This window comes from Palaemon carinicauda, chromosome 37, assembly GCF_036898095.1.
Source record: "Palaemon carinicauda isolate YSFRI2023 chromosome 37, ASM3689809v2, whole genome shotgun sequence".
In the NCBI taxonomy this organism is placed as follows: Eukaryota; Metazoa; Arthropoda; class Malacostraca; order Decapoda; family Palaemonidae; genus Palaemon; species Palaemon carinicauda.
In genome coordinates, this window is record NC_090761.1 from 43,316,454 (window position 1) to 43,342,175 (window position 25,722).

At 49.0% G+C, this 25,722-nt stretch overlaps 1 protein-coding gene across 3 annotated transcripts in view; it reads left to right on the forward strand.

The window, feature by feature from the left end:
* LOC137629603 (store-operated calcium entry regulator STIMATE-like) overlaps window positions 1-25,722 on the forward strand; it is a 104,387-nt gene that overhangs the window by 919 nt on the left and 77,746 nt on the right. For all 3 annotated transcript variants that reach the window (XM_068361088.1, XM_068361086.1, XM_068361087.1), the window contains exons 2-3: window positions 12,917-13,174; window positions 13,467-13,611. In XM_068361088.1, the coding sequence (XP_068217189.1) occupies window positions 13,009-13,174; window positions 13,467-13,611 (311 nt within the window). In that variant the 5' untranslated portion in view covers window positions 12,917-13,008. The remainder of the gene's footprint in view (window positions 1-12,916; window positions 13,175-13,466; window positions 13,612-25,722) is intronic.

The window sequence follows — 25,722 nt, forward strand, 5'->3', positions numbered from 1 at the left end:
TAGCCTCCCTGTTACGCAAGTAGGTAAGGGCTCAGGTAGTAGGTTAGGTTAGGGGTAAAGTTTGGGTCAGTTGATGTCCATTTTTAATGAATGCGTGAGGAACTGGCCGGTGATATACAAAGGCTCCCATCTATCTAATAATGGGGGCTCTGGGGGCATTACTGGTGTAATGGCTATTTGTAGCTATTGCTTTACCATATTATTGGTAATAAAGAGCCTTTGTATATCAGGGGCTAGTTCCTCCCGCGTGAATAGAAAATGGGAATTTTCTTCCCATTTTCTAAATTGTTCATACTACAAAAACTGTCTGTTTTTCTGCAAAACCTCTTCACCAGAACACCACATAACTTTGACTTCTGCACCTAACCTAACCGATAATCTGTGCCCTTATTCTTATGTAACGGGGCAAGCGACCCGACCTTACACTGCCGTATTCTTAGCCAGCCCTCTTCATACATACAGGTGGCTATCATATGTATACCCTGTAAAAGTACTACAATGTGCGATGAGTTTGAGATTTCTTTGTTTACATTAATACTGGAAGTGTGTTTGTGAGGGAGGAATCTTCTCGATGAATAAGGATAGGCGTAATTGCTTGGGTCAAATAAAGTGAGCTATTTATGTTAATTACTTTACTTTTACTTTTAGGGGTTTATTTCTCGCCCTCCATCAGACACTAAGAGTCTGTTCAGGCGGGCCTTGGTGTGAAAATAATTTCTTTCCAGTTAATATTTTGCTCTGTATCTTTTCAGTTATTCGCCAGCATTTATATTCAGGCTTAATAGTTTTCAGATCACTATTATAACACTTTCCAAAGAGATAAGTCTTCAGGTTTTTCTTGAAAGCTGCCACATTTTTGCTATTCTTGACATCAAGTGGGAGGTCGTTGAAGAGTCTCGGTGCAGCATAACAAAACGTTCTTCCTCCTATTGCATGATTCACACTAATTTCTAATAGTCTATATGGGTCATCAGCATGTCTAACTCTTACAGCAGCGCTAGTAGCTTGAGGGTAGGGGACCAAGCAATCATGAAGATATTTAGGCTTATCACTTGTAAGTGCTTTGTGAGTCAACAAAAAATTTTTACATTCAATTCCAGCCTTAACAGGTAACCAATGTAGAACGATCAGTACAGGAGTTATTCTCTCCCGAGGTTTAATGCCTCTTATCAGTCTAGCCGCCCGGTTTTGCACATTTTGAAGCTTTCTTAGTAGTGTATTGAGCAGTTTATAGTACAAAGAATTGCAATAATCAAGCCTTGATATTATGTGACTTGTCACTAAAATTTTTGTATTCTCATGTGTTAAATATTTTCTAATAAATGCTATGTTTCTCAGGTGATAGTTACACTCTTTCACTGTGTTCACTATTTGATCCCTCATTGATGAATTACAATCTATCAGTACAACCAAATTTTTCACAACAGGCACAATCCTAACATCAGCGTCACCAATTTTTATACTTTGAAATTCCTGGTAATTCTTCAAAGCCACCTTTGTGCCAAAAAACATACATTCTGTTTTATCAACATTTAATTTGAGCTTTTTTTTCTCATCAATTTTCTTCTTTGTATCTTGTATTGTTGAAATTGAAAGGTAGAACTGAGTATCATCTGCATATACCGGTAGTTTAAAGCCCACTTTGTTTTTTCAATACTGTATGTGTGATAGCTCAATAGTATATATGTTGAACAAGATAGGGCCCAGAACACTACCTTGTGGTACACCTTTCATAAGAATTCTCTCACTGGATCGGTTCCCAGAAACTTCTACAATAGTCTTCCTGTTCGTTAAGTAGCTTCGCAAAAATTCCAGTGCTTCCTCAGTCACTCCAATGGACTTTTAAGTCGTCAAGTAAGTACTCGTGCACAAAAGTATCGGAAGCAGCACTAAGATCTAACATAATCAAAATTCCACACTTAACCTCATCAAGAAGACCTATCATATCGTTCATTATTGAGCATAAGGTAGTTTCTGTAGAGTGATTACCTCTGTAGGCCGATTGATTTTCCAGGAATACCTCTAACTCATCAATGTGCGCCCATAATTGCTCACTTATGATTTTTTCAATAAGCTTTTGACATGTAGGATAAATTTGAAATGTGCCTATATAAATTTAGTTCATTTACATCACCTTTTCCTTTGTATATTGGTTTTGATCAACGTAGTTTTTTCACAGCTAGGAAAATAGGATTCTGATATACTTAGGTTAATTACCGTATATTCAGGTAAATATTATTTACGTACAACTTGCTTGTTTGGAGCTTCACTTATTGAACTGTTTGGGAAAGGGTCGTTTCCACAATATGTATTCTTCATCTCTCTCATAACCTTTAACAAGTCGCACATATTTATTTCCTTAAATTTTATTAACTTTTTACCCTCCTTCACTGGCATAACTGACTGTCCTTTTAATTGATTTTTGGGGGAACCTCTATAAATTTTATCAATTTATTCATTAAAGAATATAGCAAATTCCTCTGCACAGACATTATCAGGCAAGACATATTTTTTCTTTAATCCCATCAAATCATCTAGGTTTTTGTGAAACTCCTTCATGTTATTAGTTTTTTTTACTTTCGCCGTTGTAGAATTTTCTTTTTTTTCTAACAGGATGTTATAGTCATTTCTGGCTTTATTATATAGATTTCTGGCTTGTGAGGATTTGGCTCTTTTCCATCTACCTTCCATCTTACGTCTGTCTTTTTGCCTTTAATAGCTCACTATTATATCATCTAACATTTTCGTGTACTGTACAACTATTTGTTTGCTCTTTATAGGACACCTGGTATCATACATTTTTCCAAAATTGTCATTATATTTTTTGGTATAACACTCAACACATTCTCTATCTACCACATGTTCACATTGTATGTTCTCACAAGACATTTGCGCTACACTAGCTTCAATAAAATTTTCAGCATCGAAATTTTCCCGTTCCCTATATGTGATCCATTTCTTCAATACTTTGATGCAATTTATATTAACATCAAAAGTGATGAGTTTATGTGTTTTTGAGATTCGAAGTCTGGTTCCACTTCAAGGTTTCTTATTAGGTCAGAATCTTTCCCACATATGACCAAGTCGAGTGTATGACCACCTACTGACGTTGATACCAAAACACTGTTTATCAAATTAAACATCTCAAATACTTCCTTGAGTTCTATAGCCTTATTATCATTTTCATCATCTACCCAACAATTAAAGTTTCCACCAATTAATGTATTTTTAATATCGTCTACCACACCCACAAGAATACTAAATTCTTCAATGAATTTCCTCATATTACTCCCTGGTGGTGTATAAAATATTATATTCAATGCCTTACTGTTTCTTGTCAGAAAATTTGAATAGATATATTCAAACGTTTCAAATACTATTTCATTCATGATAGAAACCCTAGAGAAGGTTTTCGACACGAAGACACCCACTCCTCCTCCAGTTTTATCCTTTCTTGGTACGTGGTAGAAATCGTGAGTACACGGCGTCATCTCCTGAATCTTTGAGTTATCACTAATATTTCCCTGCAACCAAGTTTCAGTTAATAAGCATAATCTAATTCCATTTCATTAATAAGATTTCTAATCTTTATGGTTTTATTCCCACCGATTGAATATTTCGGACCACACTTAATCAATGGGCTAGACTCCATGATCGGTTCTATTTTTTATCCTGGTAAGCTCCTCCTTGAATACTTTACAGTTTTCATCATATGTCTTAGGATTCGTATCATTGTAATTCCTCATTGAGCAGTTATGATGCTTTAATGTATTTACACTACAATCTGTGGTTCAGTGTTCTGGCTACACTTGGCATATACCTGAGTCTTGCTACAAGTATCGGCAGTATGACCAAATTCCTGGCATTTATAACACTGAAATACATTGTGGGAATCATAAATTTTGCAGCATCCTCCAAGCGTGGTATTACTCTATCATCCCTTTTTCGGAAAATTTTCCTGATAGTTGGACTACACCTTATAATGACTTGTGATTTAGTACCTATGAAAGTGTAAACGCTTAAACATTTTGTTTTGGGAGAATTGTAATACTACAGAATAGTCACACATGCCACATGAGGGGAACTGCTCATTAAAAGGTTCTGGTAAATATATAATAATTGATTTCTAGCCAAATACATGAACCATATATTTTTCTTACTTTTTATCTTAGTGTTTTATCCATTTCTGATCATTACTATTGGGGCAAAGCACCTGTCCACTTTTTATGGACCAGATATACAACTGTCTATTCCTTGGTGGAAATCATAATTGAAATGCTTGGTGAGCATTTGTTTCTAGTCGATTGAAAAACCAACTAAATTAGTCATGTGAATAGACGAGATTAAAAGGGCTCATGCACATAAAAGATTTATAGAAATATCCTTTGTTCCGTAACCGAAATACAAACCACGCTATTTACAAAGGGTTTACTTTTAGCGCAGCTGAAATGACGAGCCAATAGTTTTTAACGAGGGTTAATTACCCCCGCGCTAGTTAGCGGGGGGTGGGGAAGGGTAGCTTGCTACCCCTCCCCCCTCCACACACCGGTGACTTGCTTCACTTCACTTTTGGCTCGGCGGTGATCAGACGTGTCTGTTCATCGCCTTCGCTGACAGCCTTTAATTTTCTTCTTTTTCTTTACAGCTTGTGTGATTGGTTGGAAGTTGACCTTCAGTTATTTTCTTTTATTTAATATGCGGACATGCCCTGGAGTTGCCGGCCGTCCTTGTGGGACTTTCATGTCGGACGTGAGTACGGATCCTCACACCCTCTGCCCTCAATGTCGGGGCCGACGGTGCGACCAGGATAACATGTGCCGTGAGTGTAGGGAGTGGTCTGCCTCCCAGTGGGAGAGGTTTGGCCGTCGGCGTAAGAAGAAGTCCAAGAGAGACCGTTCTCCTCCGGGGTTAGCCTTGAAGGAGGAAGGTTCTCGGGACTCTTCTTCCGCCGCCCAAACCTCCTCCGAAGCTCCCCCTCGTCCGCCTCCTAAGGAGAGTCGTCCGAGTGGGAGCGCAGGCCCTTGTTCTGTTTCCCTACCTTCGGTGGGGGGAGAGGGCGTCGCCTCCCATAGCGAGGCGGTTCCCCCTCCTCCTCCGGGGGAGGTTATTGATAATAATTCTTTATCCAGTGATGATCTGTTGCAGATTTGGTCGTCCCTGGGGCTTAAGGGCTTGCCCTCCAGGGTCGCTCTTATTGACCTTGTCTCGTTGGGGGCCGCTGTTAAACAGTCGCCGGTGGTAGCGGAGGTAGACCCTCTGTCTATTGTCGACGTCGTGGTGACAGAGGCCTCCGACGTGGCTGGGCCTTCCGACGCAGGTGCTGTTGCTGGTGATGGTGCTCTAGGCTCTCCTCCTCCTTCCGTGCATCCTTCGAAGGGGGAAGTGAGTCCTTCGGTCTCGACTGCTGCCCAGCTTCCTTCTGAGGGAAGTGTTTTGAAGGAGACTCCCCTTCGGAGGACCGATGGTCCCGACGATCTCCCCCGAGGCCGCCTCCGCCGTAAGGCTCACCGCCCTCTACGCCACAAGGGCCTCCCTTCCCCTTACAGGGGGACTAAGAGGCGCCTTTTTGGGTCTTCGTCCTCCGGGGGGGACTCTCCTCGTCAGCCTCAACCGACTACTCCGCCCTCCTTGAACCTCTCTGCGGACCGCTCTCCATCTCCTGCCGGATCTTCGCCTTCTGGAGAACTCGTCACCCGACGGGCAACGGTCCCTTCGGGGCTAAGGGATTCTTCCCTTACGCGAGCAGGGCCAGCGCACAAGCGCTCTCCTGCTCGCCAGCGATCTCCTGCTCGTCGACGATCTCCTGCTCGCCAGCGATCTCCTGCTCGTCGACGATCTCCTGCTCGCCAAGACTCTCCTGCTCGCCGACGCTCACCTGCTCGTCGGCTCTCTCCTGAGGTTCGCCCCCCTCGCCAGCGCTCTCCTGCTCGTCAGCTCTCTTCCGAGCGTCAGCGCTCATTTGAGGACCATCGCCCTGCGGTCTCTGACCACCCTTTAGTTCCTGCTGAACTCCCTGCTCACCATCGTGTGTCAGAAACACATGTTCGCCAACGCGCCAGCGATCTTCCCGTTCCTGCTCGTGAACCTATCCTCTCACAGGACACGCGTCGACCTTCTGCTCGCCAGCGATCACCAGCTCGCCAGCGATCACCAGCTCGCCAGCGATCACCAGCTCGCCAGCGATCACCAGCTCGCCAGCGATCACCAGTTCGCCAGCGATCACCTTCACATGCTGCCCGCCATCGCACGAACCTGCCTGATCGCCCGCTTACGCATGCTGCTCCTCATCGCAATACCCTGAACGATCGCCCTCCTGCGGATGCTGATCACCATCGCACAACCCTGCACGATCGCCCGCTTTCGCATGCTGCTCGCCATCGCACAACCCTGCACGATCGCCCGCTTTCGCATGCTGCTCCTCATCGCAATACCCTGAACGATCGCCCTCCTGCGGATGCTGATCACCATCGCACCCTTTCACGCGATCATTCACCTGCGCATGCTGCCCGCCATCGCACAACCCTGCACGATCGCCCGCTTTCGCATGCTGCTCCTCATCGCACAACCCTGAACGATCGCCTTCCTGCGGATGCTGATCACCATCGCACCCTTTCACGCGATCATTCACCTACGCATGCTGCTCGCCATCGCACAACCCTGAACGATCGCCCGCTTACGCATGCTGCTCCTCATCGCTCAACCCTGAATGATCGCCCTCTTGCGCGCAATCATTCACCTTCACATGCTGCTCGCCATCGCTTACCATCACGTGATCATTATCGCCAGCGATCTTCTTCACCTACGCGGCAGCACGATCCCTCGCCGTCGCGCCATCGCTTGCGTTCGTCGCCTCGGACACGTGTTCCTTTACCTGCCCACCCTCACGCCCACTCGCCTGCGCGCCCGCGCGATCGCTCGCCTGCGCGCCCGCGCGATCGCTCGCCTGCGCGCCCGCGCGATCGCTCGCCTGCGCGCCCGCGCGATCGCTCGCCTGCGCGCCCGCGCGACCGCTCGCCTGCGCGCCCGCGCGACCGCTCGCCTGTACGCCCGCGCAACCATTCGCCTTTGCGCGACCGTTCACCCTCGCGCGACCATAGTTCGCGGCGAATTCCACAGCCGGTGGTAGCAGCAGGGACGCGTGCTCCTAGACGGCACTCGGGATCACCTCCATCCAAGCACAGGTTGGTATTGCAGGACGAGGACAGGTCATTACAACATTCTTCCCCACCTTCTTTTCAGGCAGGTACCGTCGTGTCCACTCCAAAGGATCGCCCGATCCCTTTCACCTTAGCGAGGATTTCGGACTCTGTGTCCTTTGAGCAGCAGACTTGGTTTGGTCCGCTGGCACGGGCGTTAGTGAGGGTTATGAAACCAGCACTCGCCGGCCAGGGTGACAAACCAGCGGCTGTCTCTCCTTCGCTGAAGAGAAAGAGAGGAGTGGACTTCGTGGTGACTTCCCCCAGGGCGAAGTTGGTTCCCAAGAGGTCGGTCTCGAGGGTTCCCTCTCCTGCACGAGTACTCTCTCCTTCTCCCGTGGACGAGGCCTTTCCGTCCTCAGGTGAGTCCAGTGGACCGGTAGTCTTCCCCCCGGCACCAGGGGGGGAGACTTCGCTTCAGGCAGGAGAATTGTCTCGTGAGGAAGGGGCCCCTCGAACCTCGTTGTTGGGATCCTGTATCCCTCCTAGGAGGGAGCCCAAGGATTCCAAGACCATCCCTAAATCCTCTGCAAGGATTCGACAGGAACCCATGACTACCCAGGGGAATGTCCACGTATCACCCCAGGAAGAGATTCCTGGGGCAGGAGACTTAGCTGCCAGCCCACAGGGAGGAGAACAGCAAGAGTCCGAACATGCCTTCTGGCAGGTCCTAAGCCTGATAAGGCAACTTAACAGTCTTACGGATCCAGTCATCCCCCCCCGTGAAGGCAAAGACACAATTCTGGATGAAGTGTTCGACGTTCGGAAGGCCCCTAAGACCAGTGCAGCTCTGCCCTGGTCTCGGGGGCTGAAGAGTGCCAGAGCTAGGGCCAATGCTCAGCTCGCACTTCTTGCCTCCTCCAGTCGTTCCACTGCCGGGAACAAACTCATCCCTCCTCCTCGCCTTCAGCAGAGGAGGTATTTCGAGATCCTGGGTGAGCACAACCTCGCTCTTCCGCTCCATCACTCTGGAGGAGCTGGCGAAGGGAGTTCCCTTGGAGCAACTCTCTGCCCGGCAGGTGTCGTTCTCGGCGGCAGAGATCCTTAACCACGAGAAGGTCGCTAAGTGTGCCATGCAGGCCACTTCGTGGCTGGACTTCTGGTTAGGATCTCTGGGCATCCTATTGCGATCTGAGGACTTGTCCAAGGAGACCAATAGGAAGGCCCTAGAGACCTTCTTGCTCTCGGGCACCCGCTCCATCGAGTTCTTGGCGCACCAGGTTACCACCCTGTGGGCCAACTCGGTGTTGAAGCGTCGCGATGCTGTGTCCGAGAGATTCCATCCGAAGGTCCCCGCCGTAGATGTGTGTAGGCTCCGACATGCCTCCCTCCTGGGGGAGAGCCTGTTTGAGCCTCAAGACTTGGAGCGAACGGCTGAGAGGTGGAGGAAATCCAGCACGGACTCCCTCCTCCACAGGGCCCTTACAACTCGGCCCTATAAGCCTCCAGCCCCGCCACAACAGCAGCAACAGCCTCGTAAGGCTCCAAAACAGGCACCGGCAGCTAAGAAAGTGGTGTCTAAGCCCCAGCCCTTTCCAGCCAAGGTCAAGAGGGGTGGTAAGTCCTCCAGGGGAGGCAAGACTTCTAGGGGTGGCGGCCGCGGCCGCAAGCCCTAGGGGTGGCAGTCCCCCTGCGTGTCCACCTGTGGGGGGATGCCTTCAGCGTTGCGTCCGCAGGTGGCAACATCTCGGGGCCGATGCTTGGACGATCTCGGTGATCGGCCAAGGTTATCGCGTCCCGTTCACGTCATCTCAACCTCCCCTGACAGCGAATCCAGTGTCGTTGAGCTCCTATGCCATGGGATCGGCAAAGGGGCTGGCCCTTCAGGCCGAAGTCAAGACCATGTTCGAGAAGGGTGCTCTCCAGGAGGTCGTGGACGGCTCTCCAGGCTTCTTCAGTCGACTCTTTCTTGTAAAGAAGGCTACTGGAGACTGGAGACCCGTCATCGATCTCTCGGCTCTGAACAGGTTTGTCAAACAAACCCGGTTCAGCATGGAGACAGCAGACACAGTCAGACTTGCGGTGAGACCACAAGACTTCATGTGTACACTGGATCTAAAGGACGCGTACTTCCAGATCCCAATCCATCCGTCTTCCAGGAAGTACCTGAGATTCTGCCTAGACAACAAGATCTACCAGTTCAAGGTGCTGTGTTTCGGTCTCTCCACAGCTCCTCAGGTGTTCACCAGAGTGTTCACCCTGATTTCGACTTGGGCGCACAGGAACGGCATTCGTCTCCTTCGTTACCTAGACGATTGGCTGATCCTAGCAGACTCGGAGTCGACCCTTCTTCGACACCGAGACAGGCTTCTAGATCTTTGCCAGGATCTGGGGATCGTGGTAAACCTCGAGAAGTCCTCTCTGCAGCCGTCCCAGCGACTGGTTTATCTAGGCATGCTAATAGACACCAATCTCCACAAAGCCTTTCCATCAGACGACCGGATAGCAAGGCTGAGGAGGGTGGCGGAACCTTTCCTCAGGCGAAAAGAACTCCCCGCCCAATCGTGGTTGCGTCTCTTGGGCCACCTATCCTCCCTGGCCCGTCTGGTTCCAAACAGCCGCCTCAGGATGAGATCCCTTCAATGGCGGCTCAAGTCCCGGTGGAATCAAGGATCCGATTCCCCGGACACTCTGATCCCAATGGGGTCTCTGGAACAGACGGACTTGCGGTGGTGGCTGGCCGACGAGAACCTGCGAAAGGGAGTGAGTCTTCTCGTCCTTCCCCCGGAATTGACTCTGTTTTCGGACGCGTCAAAAGAAGGGTGGGGGGCGCACGTTCTGAACCAGAGGGCCTCAGGCCTTTGGTCAGAATCAGAAAAGTGCCTACACATCAACCTGCTAGAATTGAAGGCCGTCTTTCTGGCCCTTCAACAGTTCCAACGGTTCCTGGCGGGTCACTCCGTGGTGGTGATGAGCGACAACACCACGGTAGTGGCTTATATCAACAAGCAGGGAGGCACTTTTTCGCAACAGCTATCCCATCTTGCAGTAGAGACTCTGAGGTGGACCGAAACCCACTCGATAACACTATCAGCTCGCTTCATTCCTGGCAAGAGGAATGTGCTCGCCGACAGTCTGAGCAGGGCTTCGCAGATAGTGAGTACCGAGTGGTCTTTGGATCCTCAGATAGCCAACAAAGTCCTGACTTTGTGGGGTTCCCCGACGGTGGACTTGTTCGCGACAGCCTTGAACTTCAAGCTGCCCCTGTACTGCTCACCAGTCCCGGACCCCAAGGCACTCTGGCAAGATGCTTTCCAGCAACGGTGGGACAACATCGACGTGTACTCCTTCCCACCATTCTGTCTGATGAGAAGGGTGCTCAACAGGACCAGACTATCGGTCAACTGTTCCATGACTCTAGTAGCTCCGCTATGGCATCACGCGGAATGGTTTCCGGACCTTCTGCAACTCCTGACGGAACTCCCAAGGGAGCTTCCTCCACGACACGAGCTTCTCAGACAACCCCACTCCGGTGTCCCTCACAGGGCCGTAGCCTCGCTTCGGCTTCACGCCTGGAGACTATCCAGCGTCTCCTCGCGGAGAGAGGCTTTTCGCAACAGGTTGCGGAGAGAATGTCTCGGCACCTGCGAAGGTCCTCTGAGGGAGTCTACCAAGCGAAGTGGAGAGTCTTTTGTGGTTGGTGTCGTGGAAGGGGTATCTCTCCACTCGATGCCACTATTCCAGCAATAGCGGACTTCCTTGTGTATCTGCGAGAAGAAATGCGCCTTTCTGTCTCGGCAGTGAAAGGCTATCGCTCAGCCTTAAGCTTGGCCTTCAGATTGAAGGGCGTGGATATTTCTTCATCGCTAGAACTCTCTTTACTCATACGTAGCTATGAGCTTACCTGCCCCCAGTCGGAAGTGAGACCCCCTCCTTGGAACGTGGTTCGAGTTCTCAGGTCTCTCAAGAGACCTCCCTTCGAGCCATTACGCCAGGCCTCCGATCGCCACCTGTCTTGGAAGACGGCTTTCCTACTCGCCTTGGCCTCGGCCAAGCGAGTTAGTGAACTTCATGGTCTCTCGTACGACATCGCCCATTCAAGGGGATGGGGGGAGGTAACGTTCAGGTTCGTCCCTGAGTTTGTGGCCAAGACTCAGAATCCTGGAGTGCCGGATCCTCGGTTCGACTCTTTCAGGATCGCGAGTCTCCGTTCTGTAACAAACGACCCAGACCAGCTGCTACTATGCCCAGTGAGGTGTCTGAGGTACTACTTGAAGAGAACGGCTGCAGTCCGTCCTCATGTGCGAGCTTTGTTTGTGAGCACAGGCAGGACAAAGAGGAGGGTCACAAGGAACACCATCTCTGCTTGGATTCGTAGGGTTATCCACCATGCCCTGAATCCTGACCCTCCTCCGTCACGTCGCCCTCGGGCCCACGATGTCAGGGGTATTGCTACATCCCTGGCCTTCAAGAGAAACTTCTCTGTGACGCAGGTACTTCAAGCGGGGGTCTGGAAGCGTCAAACGACCTTCACAGCCCACTACCTGCAAGACGTGACCCACAGGAGCCTCGATACGTTCTCTATCGGCCCTGTGGTGGCTGCACAACAGCTGGTCTAACCTCAGGCTCCTTTTTGGACAAGTAGCAGTAGGTTGAGGGCGTTGTTACCCGGTCTTAGTCTGTGTGAATGAAAGAGTATGTCTGACCCTTACTTCTTTCTTCATTCTCCCCTCTCTTGGGGAAGCAGCATCCTGGTCCTCGCATAGCTGACCTCGACCTCTGCAGGTAACCCATGCTTCTTTGTGCTCCTAGTATTAAGCTTAATACTGTTGCGTCTCCCATACCCTGACGAGGTGGTATGGGGAACGTCCTATCCTAGAATTCCTATCTGAAGGTCTCAAGGTCAACTTCATAGGACGAGTCACACTCTCCTCCTCACACTACTTATGTAGGCCACTCGTTCCTAGCGATGCTAGGAACCTGTGAGGTACAGGGGCTCCCTCTCTCTAGTGCTGCTCACTAAGGGATCGAGCCCCCGGGCAAGCCGAAGTCAGTAAGGCTGGGGACTTTCCACCCTTCCTAAGGGGTAAGTCACCCTTTGTAAATAGCGTGGTTTGTATTTCGGTTACGGAACAAATGACAAATTCGAAGATAATTTGTATTTTTCCTAACCATACAAACCTTAGCTATTTACACATATGTGCCCGCCAACCCTGACCCCCAAGTCAAGTCCTACCTCTAAGTGAAGTGAAGCAAGTCACCGGTGTGTGGAGGGGGGAGGGGTAGCAAGCTACCCTTCCCCACCCCCCGCTAACTAGCGCGGGGGTAATTAACCCTCGTTAAAAACTATTGGCTCGTCATTTCAGCTGCGCTAAAAGTAAACCCTTTGTAAATAGCTAAGGTTTGTATGGTTAGGAAAAATACAAATTATCTTCGAATTTGTCATATTGAAAGATTATTTCTATACAGAGAGAAAGTTTGCCTAGGTGTAAAGAATTAGTAAGTTTATGAATGGAGAAAGGCGTGGACCTCACTTTATCATAAAACTCTACTACCGTTATATTGTAATTATAATCAAATTTTTTTTTTCATTAGGTTTTGGAAAATGTTGGTTTGGCCTATCAGGATTTAACTTTGAAGATGAGCATATTTTGAAATTAATCTATATTGTATTAGGTAATGAATTTTTAATGATATAGTATTGTGTCAGATGAAAACCTTTTGATAATTAATTGTATGAATAGAAAAATCGTGAATGTGACATTTATTTTATTTCACAGGTGATTCAGGCAGTTCCTCTTCATTCCTCTTTGCTCAGTGAAGGTTGAAAACCAAAGAATAGATCTGAAGGCATTCCAGTAAGCTCTCTACTATGGGAAGTGATAGCCCAACTATTTTAGATTCTGGGTCAAATGCTGCCTCCCCACTAATAAACAGCACAGTGGATGCCAGTGTGTGTGGCAAAGATGCATTGACTGACAGTTATGGGTGGTTTATTCAGGCACTGCTGGCCAGCCTGGCTTTTGGACTCTTGATTTGTAAGTTTGATTAATTTTTGGTTTCATCCTAGACGTTTTTTTATACTAGTCAAGTTTCTGCCTTGTTTCATAAGAATATGACCATGTTATGAATAATAATTACTAAAGGTTTATCAGTAAAGTATAGTAATTTTGCACTGTACTGTAGTTCAGTATGGAAATGTGTAATGTACTCTAAAGTAATAGTTTTCATAAGATGAATTGTCATTATCTTGTGGCAACTGGCTTTTTTTCTGTTGCTTAAGTTCACATGAAGGAATTTTTATCAGTCTTTTTTTCTACCTTTTTTCAGTGAAACGATTTTGTGAGCCAAAAAAGCATCGAAGATCATGGCTTGTGTGGTTTTATGATACATCCAAACAAGGTCTTGGAGCCATGATTGTTCATTTTTGTAATGTTTTTTTATCTGAAGCATTTCGAGGGGATCCCTGTACATGGTGAGTTATACAGTACATGACATGTCTTTCAAATTCACCCCTTATTTGTTGCTCTGTCTTCAGGGCAAATGAGTGAGTAGAAATTGCAGTTCTAGAAAATAGCAGACTGCTATTGGAATTATTGAAATGTAGAAATTTCATCTTGATTAATTCTTAAATACTGTATGTGACAGAAATTTGCACTGAGTTGAGGTCTTATTGAATTGCCCATATTCCTGATACTGGTAGGCCTGTTTAGCATTCTTTGCATATGACATAAGGGTTAGTATCAACCATAAGTTTTCATATATAATGATTAAAAGAAAAAATTACGTCTGTTGTACACGGGGAAAAAAACATGAGAAAGAATGTAATTGTGAGTAGTCTGGCCTGGTTAAAGTTCATTTGTAGTCCTTGAGATCTCTATTCTTAATTTGTAGTTATCCAGCATGTATCTGAGCTGGTAGAGAAGGCTAAGGGGAGAAATATATTACACTACAGTTAAAGAAAAAAAAGTAATAGTACAGACTTCAAAGGTTTAGTCAGGTACTTAGATGGAAGTGTGACTAGTAGGAAGTAGGAAGAGAGCAAAAGGAGTGAATGAAAAGTAAGAAAAAACAATACTGCTGCTTAGGGAGCAACTTATTCACTTATGAACAAGGGGGAATGCTGTGGCATGATTTAGTTTGATAAGATTTGGTCAGTATCATGTCATTGCATCTTCAATGTGTCCATTGGATTGCTGTATGTTGTAGTTGATACTGGCATGTGTTGAAATAGAATTTAAGTAATTATACACGAGACTAAGCATCACCTCTGACACATATGTGCTTCAAACATGTAGTTCTTTTATTTATATAATTACTAGCTAAGCTACAACCCTAGTTGGAAAAGCAGGATAATATAAGCCCTAGGGCTCCTACATGGAAAATATCCCAGTGAGGAAAGGAAACAGATACGATGTGTGAGTGTGCTCTAACCCAAGACAGTGAAAGACTATGGTACTACCTAAAACTAGAGAACAATTGTTTGATCTTGCAGTGTCGTTTTCCTATAAGAGGTGCTTACCATAACTAAAGCTGCCTCTACTCTTACCAAGTGGAAATTAGCCACTGAACAATTACAGTGTAGTAGTTAACCCTTCGAGTGAAGAATTTTTCACTTATCCTGAGGGAAGAAGATTTTTTCAATTATCTTAGTTGAGAATGTGTAAAGAATAGGCCAGACTATTTGGTGTATGTGTAGTCAAAGGAAGAATGAGCCATAACCAGAGAGGGATACAATGTAACAATCAGAAAATTGTTTGAGAAATCTTATTTGTTCCTACGCGTATAGAAACCTTTTGTCCATTGAAATAGGGAACATTTCAGCAGAGCCGGAACAGTTGCTGAATTCATTAACAAGATATTTAATGACAGGTGGCGAGTAGCCCCATCCGCCCACCTGTTGGAAGCTCTTCACTTTTGTTTTCGGCAATAAATACAGACATACTGTTGCAACCTTGCCAAACTTTTTTTTTTCTCTCTCCAGGAAATTAGTTGTGAATGTGAACCAAGAAATTCATACTTGGCAGGGAAAGAGTTGACATTGCAAGTGGTTTGTGCTAAAACTTTTGTAGATCCACACACACTATGCTTCTTGTAGGGGGCACGATTTTTTGCAGTCTCTATGTGCTGATGTAGATTATGTCCTTCTGTACAGTAGCAGGCATATACAGTAGCTTAAGGGGTAGGAAGAGAGCTAAGCCTTTGCCATGGTCTGTCTTGGCAATGTTGAAGAAATCTTTCACCTCTTCCATTCTCTTATTATGTCTCTTGCTTGATCACCAGGGAGTGTGTGCCAGGAGCAAGAAGGCCTTGGATCTACATCTACAGGCTTTTCAGGTTCAGGTGGCCTTAGGGGCTCTCCCCGTGATTTCCGTACCCCATTGGAAGTGGGAGGCTCCTCTCCTGTGCCCATGCCCGCTGAGGATAAGTTTGGTCTATGGAAGGCTTGGGCTTCCTTAGGTCTTTGAGGTAGGCCCGTTATGACTTTCTTAGTGACCTGACCTGATAGCAAAGCCTACCTCACCCACAGAGTACTTAGTGCCACTGTCTCCCGTGGTAACGCCAATGGTAAAAGGCATGGTGGGTATGTCCCCAATGCCAGTGAACCCAGTGAATGTCCACTGAGGTGATCCCCTCCAAAACCCAGAAGGACTACAGTTTTAAGGCTCTTCCTGTGATACCAGTGCTGATGAGAAAAGCTTCGGTAATTGTGGACACCACGCTTGAAGTTGGGTGCAGGTCAGCTCCGTGGCTGAAAGTGAATGTTGCCCTGTGTCACTCTTGTGCCTTTGGGTCCTTGGTCCATAAAGAAGTATGGCTTTGCTAGCACTGACAAAAACAAAAGAAAAGAAGAATGAAAATAAAAATCCCCTCAGGGGAACAACCTAGCCTGTGGACAGGAAAGGTGTCCCCTGAGAGGTACAAGAACATGCTAAAACCGTGCACTCATCCCTGTATCTGTGACCCCAGCCCCGTGTCTGAGCGCAAGTTACTGTGAGTGTATCTACCCCTTCCCCCATGACAGTGTTCCCAGTGTTGTGGTTCGCGTTAAAGGAGTCCATGTGGTATCTTCCATTGGGGGAACATTGTCGCTATTGGTCTCACAGACCTGGACTCCTCTGCTTGTAGAGTCTGAGATGAGAGCTGGAAAGAGGAAGAACATGCATGTTCTTCCTTGTCAGACTCCTCTTCCTCCACCTCCTCTTCAACTTTTGATCCTGCTTTTAAAGTTTCTTCAGTGAAAAAGAAGAAGAGGAAGAGGTCAAAAAAGTTCAGAAAGGCCATTCATAGTCATACAGAAAGGATTTCTTATGATAGCCTCTCTTCTTGGTTTGGTTGATAACACCCGGGTGGTTCCCTGCCATGTGTTTTGTTGGTTGGAGCAGGTGCTGCCCCCCCACCCCCCCACCCCATGGCCTCTCAGGGTCATGGTTCGAGTTTTTCCAGATACCCTGGCAGCTAGGTGGTATTGGAGTCTGTGCACGTTTTGTTCCCTGATTGTTGGAGGAACTTTAGATCTTCTTACCTGGACAATGGACTCTTGCTTCTCCCTGAAGTCGCAATAGTTTGGTAGAGAGAATTGAGAGGATGGCATCACTCAAGGCTGTTATTACGCGCTTACGTGCAAGGTAAGACCCCAATTTGGGGCGAAGGGGGCATGGTGTTGTGGTCGTCACCCTGCCACGAACAGCAGAAGGAAAAGTATGAGCTATTCCTGTCTGCTGTCATCAGTGCCAAGGATTCTTCCTCCTCTGTTGTCGGCCTTCCTGGGCCTCCTTCAGCCTCCAGTTACGTGGCTGGCTCTGTCCTTGGGACAGAGTGATCGTATTTGTGTGGTGGAATGTATCTCCGAAGCACCCTGATGCATCTTCTAAACAGTTGAGTAGGAGGGATTTGTATGTCCACAAGATAACGGACCTTGGATCAGTGCCAACGAAGTGATCCTTTGTGAATGTTCTTACATTCATTTGAGTGCAACTGTCTGTGGGAGACAAATTTGGCTCCACCTTTGGGAATAACCAAGGTCATAGATTGTTACCTCAGTGCCTGTCAAGGATCAAAGCTATCCTGGATCTGCTCTGGTCAGGTATGACTAGTTTGTCTCTGGATCAAGTTAATGATCTGGTCTAGATCAGATAGCGCACTCGCTTCCAGCAGGTTAAACAAGATCTTGCCCCTCCCCATTCTCAAGGCAGAGAAGATAGCTTGCTGCGTCATCACCTATGCTAGTTGACCCATCAGTGTGCTCACTCTCTTTGGAAAGAATAAAGACAGAAGGCAAATCATCCTTTGCCTTTTAGTTAGCATCTATGGGATAGTCTGTTTGTTGTTCCTTATGATAGACAGATAGGAGTTTGCTGAAGTCATCTTCACTCCTGTACGGGACCAGACAGATTGACACTTCCAGGGAAGAAAAAGAACCTACCATATTCGGTTCTAGGGGGACTCCTGACTTGCCAATCAGCGAGTCTCGCTATTTTAAGATATGAAAGGTTTATATAAGGTATACGAGTTTGAAGAAATAACTTTTAAAGGTCATTTTTTATTTCCTAACTGAATCCTTTAAACTTAAACTCTACACCTCAATCAACCCTCTCATTCCTGAGCTCAAGGTCAAAAGTGAAGAGCATCCGGTAGGTTGACTGCCGGTGGTACTCACCTGTCGTTTACTACTTTGTTAATGAATTCAATGGCTGTTATAGCTCTCCTGAAGTCATGTTCCTTGTTATAAAGGGCTCGGGGTTATATAGCTAAGAAAAATACAATTGTTCCGTAACCGAAATATAAACCACGCTATTTACATTGGGTTTACTTTCGGCGTAGCTGAAATTGACGAGCCAATAGATTTTAACGAGGGTTAAACTACCCCCGCGCTAGTTAGCGGGGGTAGGGGAAGGGGTAGCTTGCTACCCCTCCTCCCCCCACACACCGGTGATTTGCCCCTCTTCACTTTTGGCTCGGACGATGTGCAGACATGTCTGTCTATCGTCCTCGTTTTTGACAGCCTTAATCTTTTCTTTGCTTTACCTCAGCTTTGTGTGTTTGAAGTTGGCCTCGCCCTTTGGTGTTCATCATGCGCAAGTGCCCTGGGATTGCTGGCCGCCCTTGCGGTACCTTCATGTCTGCGGTGGATACCGATCCTCACACCCTTTTCCCGCAGTGTCGAGGCCGACGGTGTGATTGTGAAAATACTTGTAGGGAGTGGTCTGCCTCCTAGTGGGAGAGGTTTGCCCGCCGGCGTAAGAAGAAGTCCAAGAGAGACCGTTCTCCTTCGAGGGTTGCCTTAAAGGAGGAAGGCTCTCGGGACTCTTCTTCCGCTGCCCAAACCTCCTCTGAAGCTCCCCCTCGTCCGGCCCCTAGTGAGAGGCTGCCGAGTGGGAGCGCAGGCCCTAGTTCTGTTTCCCGACCTCGGGGTGGGGGAGAGGGCGTCGCCTCCCATAGCGGGGCGGTTCCCCCTCCTCTGGGGGAGGATTTTGATAATGTTAATTCTATGTATAATGATGATCTTTTTCAGCTTTGGGGTTCCTTGGGGCTTAAGGGCCTGCCCTCCAAGGAAGCCCTGTTTGATCTTATTCAGTTGGGGGCCGCTGTCAAGCAGTCGCTGGTGATAGCAGAGGTAGATCCTGTCTATCGTCGACGTCGTGGTGGTAGAGGCTTCCGACGAGTCTGGTCAAACCTCTACGTCAACGTTCTCCTGCTCGCCAGCGATCTCCTGCGTGTCAACGATCACCAGCACGTCAGCGTTCCCCTGAGCTCCGGCGATATCCAGATCCTCCTCGTGATCCATCGCCTACACGCAAGCGCTCTCCTACACGTCAGCGCCCAGCAGATCTGGAGAAACATAGGTCCCCTGCGATCAGCTCGCCTGAGCGTTCTACGCGCCATCGTTCGCCAACGCGTCACCACGCGCCATTGCTCGCCTGCGCGTCACAGGTCTCCAGGACACTATCGGTCCCCTGGCCCTCAGCGGTCTCCTGAGCGCTCTCGTTCGCCCACGCGCCAGCGCGTTCACTCGCCCACGCGCTCACTCGCCTACGCACCCGTGGTCGTCGTTTGTCTCCGCGCGATTGCGCGCCCGCACTCCAACAGCCCCTCGCGCGAGCGTCAGCACGAACCCCGTTCGCGTCGGGTTCCGCAGCTCGCGGCAGCAGCAGGGACGCGTGTCGCCAGGTCGCAGTCGGGATCGCCTCCACCTAAGCGCAGGTCTCTTTTGCAGGACAAGGAAGGATCTTCGGAGAGGTCAAGGCAACTTTCTTCCCCTTCTTTTTTGCAGGCAGGTCCAGTGGTGTCCACTCCGAAGAATCTCCTGATCCCCTTCCCTCCAGCGGGAATTTCGGACTCTGTGTCCGTGTCTCGGCAGTCCTGGTTTTGTCCTCTGATGCGGGCGTTAGTGAAGGCTATGAAGCCGGCACTTGCCGATCTAGGACACAAGCCAGCGATGGCCTCGCCCCCGCTGAAGAGAAGGAGAGGAGTGGTCTTCGTGGTGACTTCTCCCAGGGAGAAGTTGGTTCCTAAGAGGTCCGTCAGGAAGGCCCCGACCCCTTCAAAGTCGTTTTCTCCTTCTCCCGTAGACGAGGCTTTTCCGTCCTCGGGAGAGTCCAGTGAGGCGGCGGTCTCCCTCTCGGCACCAAGGGGGGAGTCACATACTCGTGGAGGAGAATCGTCTCGCGCGGAAGGTGCCTACCAAACCTCTTTGCTGGAGTCTTGCATCCCGCCCAGGAGGGAACCCAAGGACTATAAGATGTTGCCGAAGTCTTCGTCACGTATTCGTCAGGAACCAGCCAGACCCCGGGAGAACGTCCACGTGTCTCCCCAGGAAGAGCTTCCGGGGACAGGAGACTTAGCGGCCAGTCCGCAGGGAAGAGAGCAGCAAGAGTCTGAGCATGCCTTCTGGCAGGTCCTGGGCCTGATGAGACAGCTCAACGGGTTCATGGAGCCTGTAATCGCCCCCCGTGAAGGCAAGGACACGGTCCTGGATCAGGTTTATGGGACTCAGAAGCCCCCAAAGGCCAGCGCAGCTCTGCCCTGGTCCCAGGGGCTGAAGAGTGCCAGAGCCAGAGCCAACGCTCAGCTTGCAGTACTCGCTTCCTCCAGTCGTTCCTCTGCCGGGAACAAACTCCTCCCACCTCCTCGTCTCCAGCAAAGGAGGTATTTTGAGATCATGGGGGAGTCTAGCCTCGCTCTTCCCCTCCACCATTCGGTAGAAGAGCTTACTAGGGGAGTTCCTCTTGAGAAGCTCTCCGCCTGGCAGGTGACGTTCTCGGCGTCGGGGATCCTAAGCCATGAGAAGGTCGCGAAGTGTGCCATGCAGGCCACTTCGTGGCTGGATGTCTGGCTAGGTTCTCTGGGCATCCTATTGCGCTCTGAGGATCTGTCTAAGGAGAGCAATAGGAAGGCCCTGGAGACCTTCCTCCTCTCGGGCACTCGCTCCATCGAGTTCCTGGCACATCAGGTTGCCAACTCGGTGCTGAAGCGTCGTGATGCGGTGACCGAGAAGATCCATCCGAAGGTCCCCGCCGTGGATGTCAACAGGCTCAGACACGCCTCCCTCCTTGGGGGGAATTTGTTTAAGCCCCAGGACATGGAACGAACAGCTGAGAGGTGGAGGAAGTCTAGCCAGGACTCCCTTCTCCAAAGGGCCCTTGCATCTCGGCCCTACAAGCCTCTAGCTCCGCAGCAACATCACCAGCAGCCTCGCAAGACACCTAAGCAGGCGCCGGCAGCTAAGAAAGTGGTGTCTAAGCCCCAGCCCTTTCCTGCCAAGGACAAGAGGGGTGGTAAGTCCTCCAGGGGAGGCAAGACTCCTAGAGGGACCGGCCGCGGCCGCAAACGCTAGGAGTGGCAGCCCCCCCCCCCCTCCCCCGTGTCCACCTGTGGGGGGATGCCTGAAAATTTGCGTGCACAGGTGGCAGCAACATGGGGCCGGTGTTTGGACGGTCTCCGTGATCAGCCAAGGGTATCGCGTCCCATTCACGACATCTCGACCTCCCCTGACAGCGAATCCAGTGTCATTGAGCTCCTATGCCATGGGATCGGTAAAGGGGCTAGCCCTTCGGGCGGAAGTCGAGGCCATGCTCAAGAAGGATGCTCTCCAGGTCGTCGTCGACGGCTCCCCAGGCTTCTTCAGTCGACTCTTTCTTGTAAAGAAGGCGTCTGGAGGCTGGAGACCCGTCATCGATCTCTCAGCTCTGAACAAGTTTGTCAAGCAAACTCCGTTCAGCATGGAGACAGCGGACACGGTCAGACTTGCGGTGAGACCACAAGACTTCATGTGCACACTGGATCTGAAGGACGCGTACTTCCAGATCCCAATCCATCCGTCTTCCAGGAAGTACTTGGGATTCAGCCTAGACAGCAAGACCTACCAGTTCAAGGTGCGGTCTCTCCACAGCACCTCAGGTGTTCACCAGAGTGTTTACCCTGATTTCGTCTTGGGCGCACAGGAACGGCATCCGTCTCCTCCGTTATCTGGACGACTGGTTGATCCTAGCAGACTCGGAGTCGACCCTTCTTCGACACCGAGACAGGCTTCTGGGACTTTGCCAGGATCTGGGGATCATGGTAAATCTCGAGAAGTCCTCTCTGCAGCCGTCCCAACGACTGGTTTATCTAGGCATGTTGTTAGACACCAATCTCCACAAAGCCTTTCCATCAGACGACAGGATAGCAAGGCTGAGGAGGGTGGGGGAACCCTTCCTCAGGCAAGAAGAGCTTCCTGCCCAATCGTGGTTGCGTCTCTTAGGTCACCTGTCCTCCCTGGCCCGGCTGGTTCCAAACGGCCGTCTCAGGATGAGATCCCTGCAGTGGCGGCTCAAGTTCCGGTGGAATCAAGGATCCGTTTCCCTGGACTTCCTGGTCCCGATAGGACCTTCGGAACAGGCGGACTTGCGGTGGTGGCTGGTCGAGGAGAACCTGCGAAAGGGAGTGGATCTTCTCGTCCTCCCCCCGGAATTGACACTGTTTTCGGACGCGTCAAAAGAAGGGTGGGGGGCGCACTTTCTGAACCAGAGGACCTCAGGCCTTTGGTCAGAGTCAGAAAAGTACCTGCTAGAAATGAAGGCTCTTCAACAGTTCCAATGGACCCTGGCGGGTCACTCCGTGGTGGTGATGAGCGACAACACCACGGTAGTGGCTTATATCAACAAGCAGGGAGGTACTTTTTCGCAGCAGCTACCCCATCTTGGAGTAGAGATTCTGAGGTGGACCGAAGTCCACTCGATAACACTATCAGCTCGCTTCAATCCTGGCAAGAAATGAAGCAGGGGTTCGCAGATAGTGAGTACCGATTGGTCTTTGGATCCTCAGATAGCCAACAAAGTCCTGACTTTGTGGGGTTCCCCGACCGTGGATCTGTTCGCGACAGCTTTGAATTTCTAACTGCCCCTGTACTGCTCCCCAGTCCCGGACCCCAAGGCACTCTGGCAAGATGCTTTCCAACAACGGTGGGACAACATCAACGTGTACGCCTTCCCACCGTTCTGTCTGATGAGAAGGGTGCTTAACAGGACTAGACTATCGGTCAACTTGTCGATGACTGATAGCTCCGCTATGGCATCACGCGGAATGGTTCCCGGACCTTCTGCAGCTCCTAACGGAGCTCCCGAGAGAACTTCCCCCACGACACGAGGTACTCAGACAACCACATTGCAACATCTTCCACAAAGCCGTAGCCTCGCGTCGGCTTCACGCCTGGAGACTGTCCAGCGTCTCCTCACGGTGAGAGGCTTTTCGCAACAGGTTGCAGAGAGAATGTCTCGGCACCTGCGAAAGTCCTTTGAGGGAGTCTACCAGGCGAAGTGGAGAGTCTTCTGTGGTTGGTGTCGTGGGAGGGGTATCTCTCCACTCGATGCCACTATTCCAGCAATAGCGGAGTTTCTCGTTTATTTGCGGGAGGAAATGCGCCTTTCGGTCTCAGCGGTTAAAGGCTATCGCTCAGCCTTAAGCTTGGCTTTTAGGCTGAAAGGATTGGACATTTCTTCCTCGCTGGAACTCTCTCTACTCATACGTAGCTATGAGGTTATCCTGCCTTCAGTCGGAAGTGAGACCACCTCCTTGGAACGTGGTTCGGGTTCTCAGGGCTCTTAAGAGACCTCCCCTCGAACCATTACGCCAGGCCTCTGATCGCCACCTGTCTTGGAAGATGGCTTTCCTGCTCGCTTTGGCCTCGGCCAAACGAGTTAGTGAACTTCATGGTCTCTCGTACGACGTCGCCCATTCAAGGGGATGGGGGGAGGTAACGTTCAGGTTCGTCCCTGAGTTTGTTGCCAAGACTCAGAACCCTGGAGTGCCGGACCCACGGTTCGACTCTTTCAGGGTCGCGAGTCTCCGTTCTGTAACAAGCGACCCAGACCAGCTGCTATTATGTCCAGTGAGGAGTCTGAGGTGTTACTTGAAGAGAACAGCTGCAGTTCGTCCTCAGGTGCAAGCATTGTTTGTTAGCACAGGCAGGACGAAGAGGAGGGTCACTAAGAACACCATCTCGGCTTGGATTCGAAGGGTTATCCATCACGCCTTGAATCCGGACCCTCCTCCGTCACGTCGCCCTAGGGCACACGACGTCAGGGGCATCGCTACGTCCCTGGGCTTCAAGAGAAACTTCTCTGTGACGCAGGTACTTCAAGTTGGGGTCTGGAAGCGTCAGACGACCTTCACAGCCCACTACCTGCAGGACGTGACCCACAGGAGCCTCGATACTTTTTCTATCGGCCCTGTGGTGGCTGCACAACAGCTGGTTTAACCTCAGGCTCCTTTATGGACAGGTAGCAGTAGGTTGAGGGCGTTGTTACCTGGTTTTAGTCTGCATGAATGAAAGAGTATGTCTGGCCCTTACTTCTTTCTTCATCCTCCCCTCTCTTGGGGAAGCAGCATCCTGGTCTCTGCATAGCTGACCTCAACCTCTGCAGGTAAACCATGCTTCCTTGTGCTCCTAGTATTAAGCTTAATACTGTTGCGTCCCCCATACCTTGACGAGGTGGTATTAGGAACGTCCTATCCTGGATTCCTATCTAAAGGTCTCAAGGTCAACTTCATAGGACGAGTCACGCTCTTTCCTCCACACACAACTTATGTAGGCCACACGTTCCTCGCGAAGCAAGGAACTTGTGAGGTGCAGGGACTCCTTTTTTCGAGTGCTACTCACTTGGGGTCGGAGTCCCCGGGTAAAGCCAAAGTCAGTAAGGCTGGGGACTTTCCACCCTTCCTAAGGGGTAAGTCACCCAATGTAAATAGCGTGGTTTGTATTTCGGTTACGGAACAAATGACAAATTTGGAGATAATTTGTATTTTTCCTAACCATACAAACCTTAGCTATTTACACTTATTTGCCCGCCAGCCCTGTCCCCCAAGTCAAGTCCTACCTCTAAGTGAAGTGAAGCAAATCACCGGTGTGTTGGGGGGGAGGGGTAGCAAGCTACCCCTTCCCATACCCCCGCTAACTAGCGCAGGGGTAGTTTAACCCTCGTTAAAATCTATTGGCTCGTCAATTTCAGCTACGCCGAAAGTAAACCCAATGTAAATAGCTAAGGTTTGTATGGTTAGGAAAAATACAAATTATCTCCGAATTTGTCATATTTATTTTAACATTTGTGTGTTGTTTTTTATTGTACAGTACTGTTTTACTAATATAATTATCATCATACAGGACAGTGTCATGTTATTAATACATTATTATATAGTATACAGTACTTGTAATATTTATATTCAACAGTTTGATGGACAGTAGTACAACACATTAAAAGACTACTATGTATATGTGAGAGGTGGAGATATTAATATTGCCATTGTAAGATTTTATGTACTGTACAGTTTAGTTATTACAGTACAGTATAGTGTATTCACTGCTATAGTATATTTTACATTAAAGGTAAAATTATATTTCTATGGTGAATATTTATAAGTAAAAGAGATCCTTGGATTTTATTTCCCCTATTATCCGTGGGATTCTGAACACTTGGGGGCTCAGAACATAATGACTTCAGACAGAGAGGTTTTACTGTCTTCTTCTTCGACTAAAGCTTTTCCCGCTATGCAGGGTCACTAATTCCTATTTCTTCTGTCTCCGATATCCTCCACTTTGAGATCTTACTCCTCCATATCTGCTGTTACACACTCCATCCACCTTCTCTGTGGTCTCCCCCTCCTCTTCCTACCTGGCACATCCATCTCCAACAACCTCCTCCCAACATACTCATGGTCTCTCTTCATTATGTGCCCAAACCAGTGGAGTCCCCCCCCTTTTTTTTTTTTTTCATTTTCTTTGACACTTCTGTAACCTTTGTTGTTCCCCTTACCAAGTCATTCCTAATCTTATCCAGTTTCGTGATCCCAGCCATCCATCTTAGCATTCTCATCTCTGCAACATCCATGATCTTCTCAAAGATCTTTTTCATGGGCCAGGCTTCTGCACCATATGTCATGGCAGGTCTCACTACAGTTTTATGTACCTTTCCCTTTAACTTTAAGTTTATCATTCGATCACACAACACTCCCGACACACTTTTCCAATTATTCCATCCAGCTTGAATTCTACTGTTCACTTCCAATTGGGGCTCTGCTGTTTCCACCACATATGACCCTAGGTAGTTGA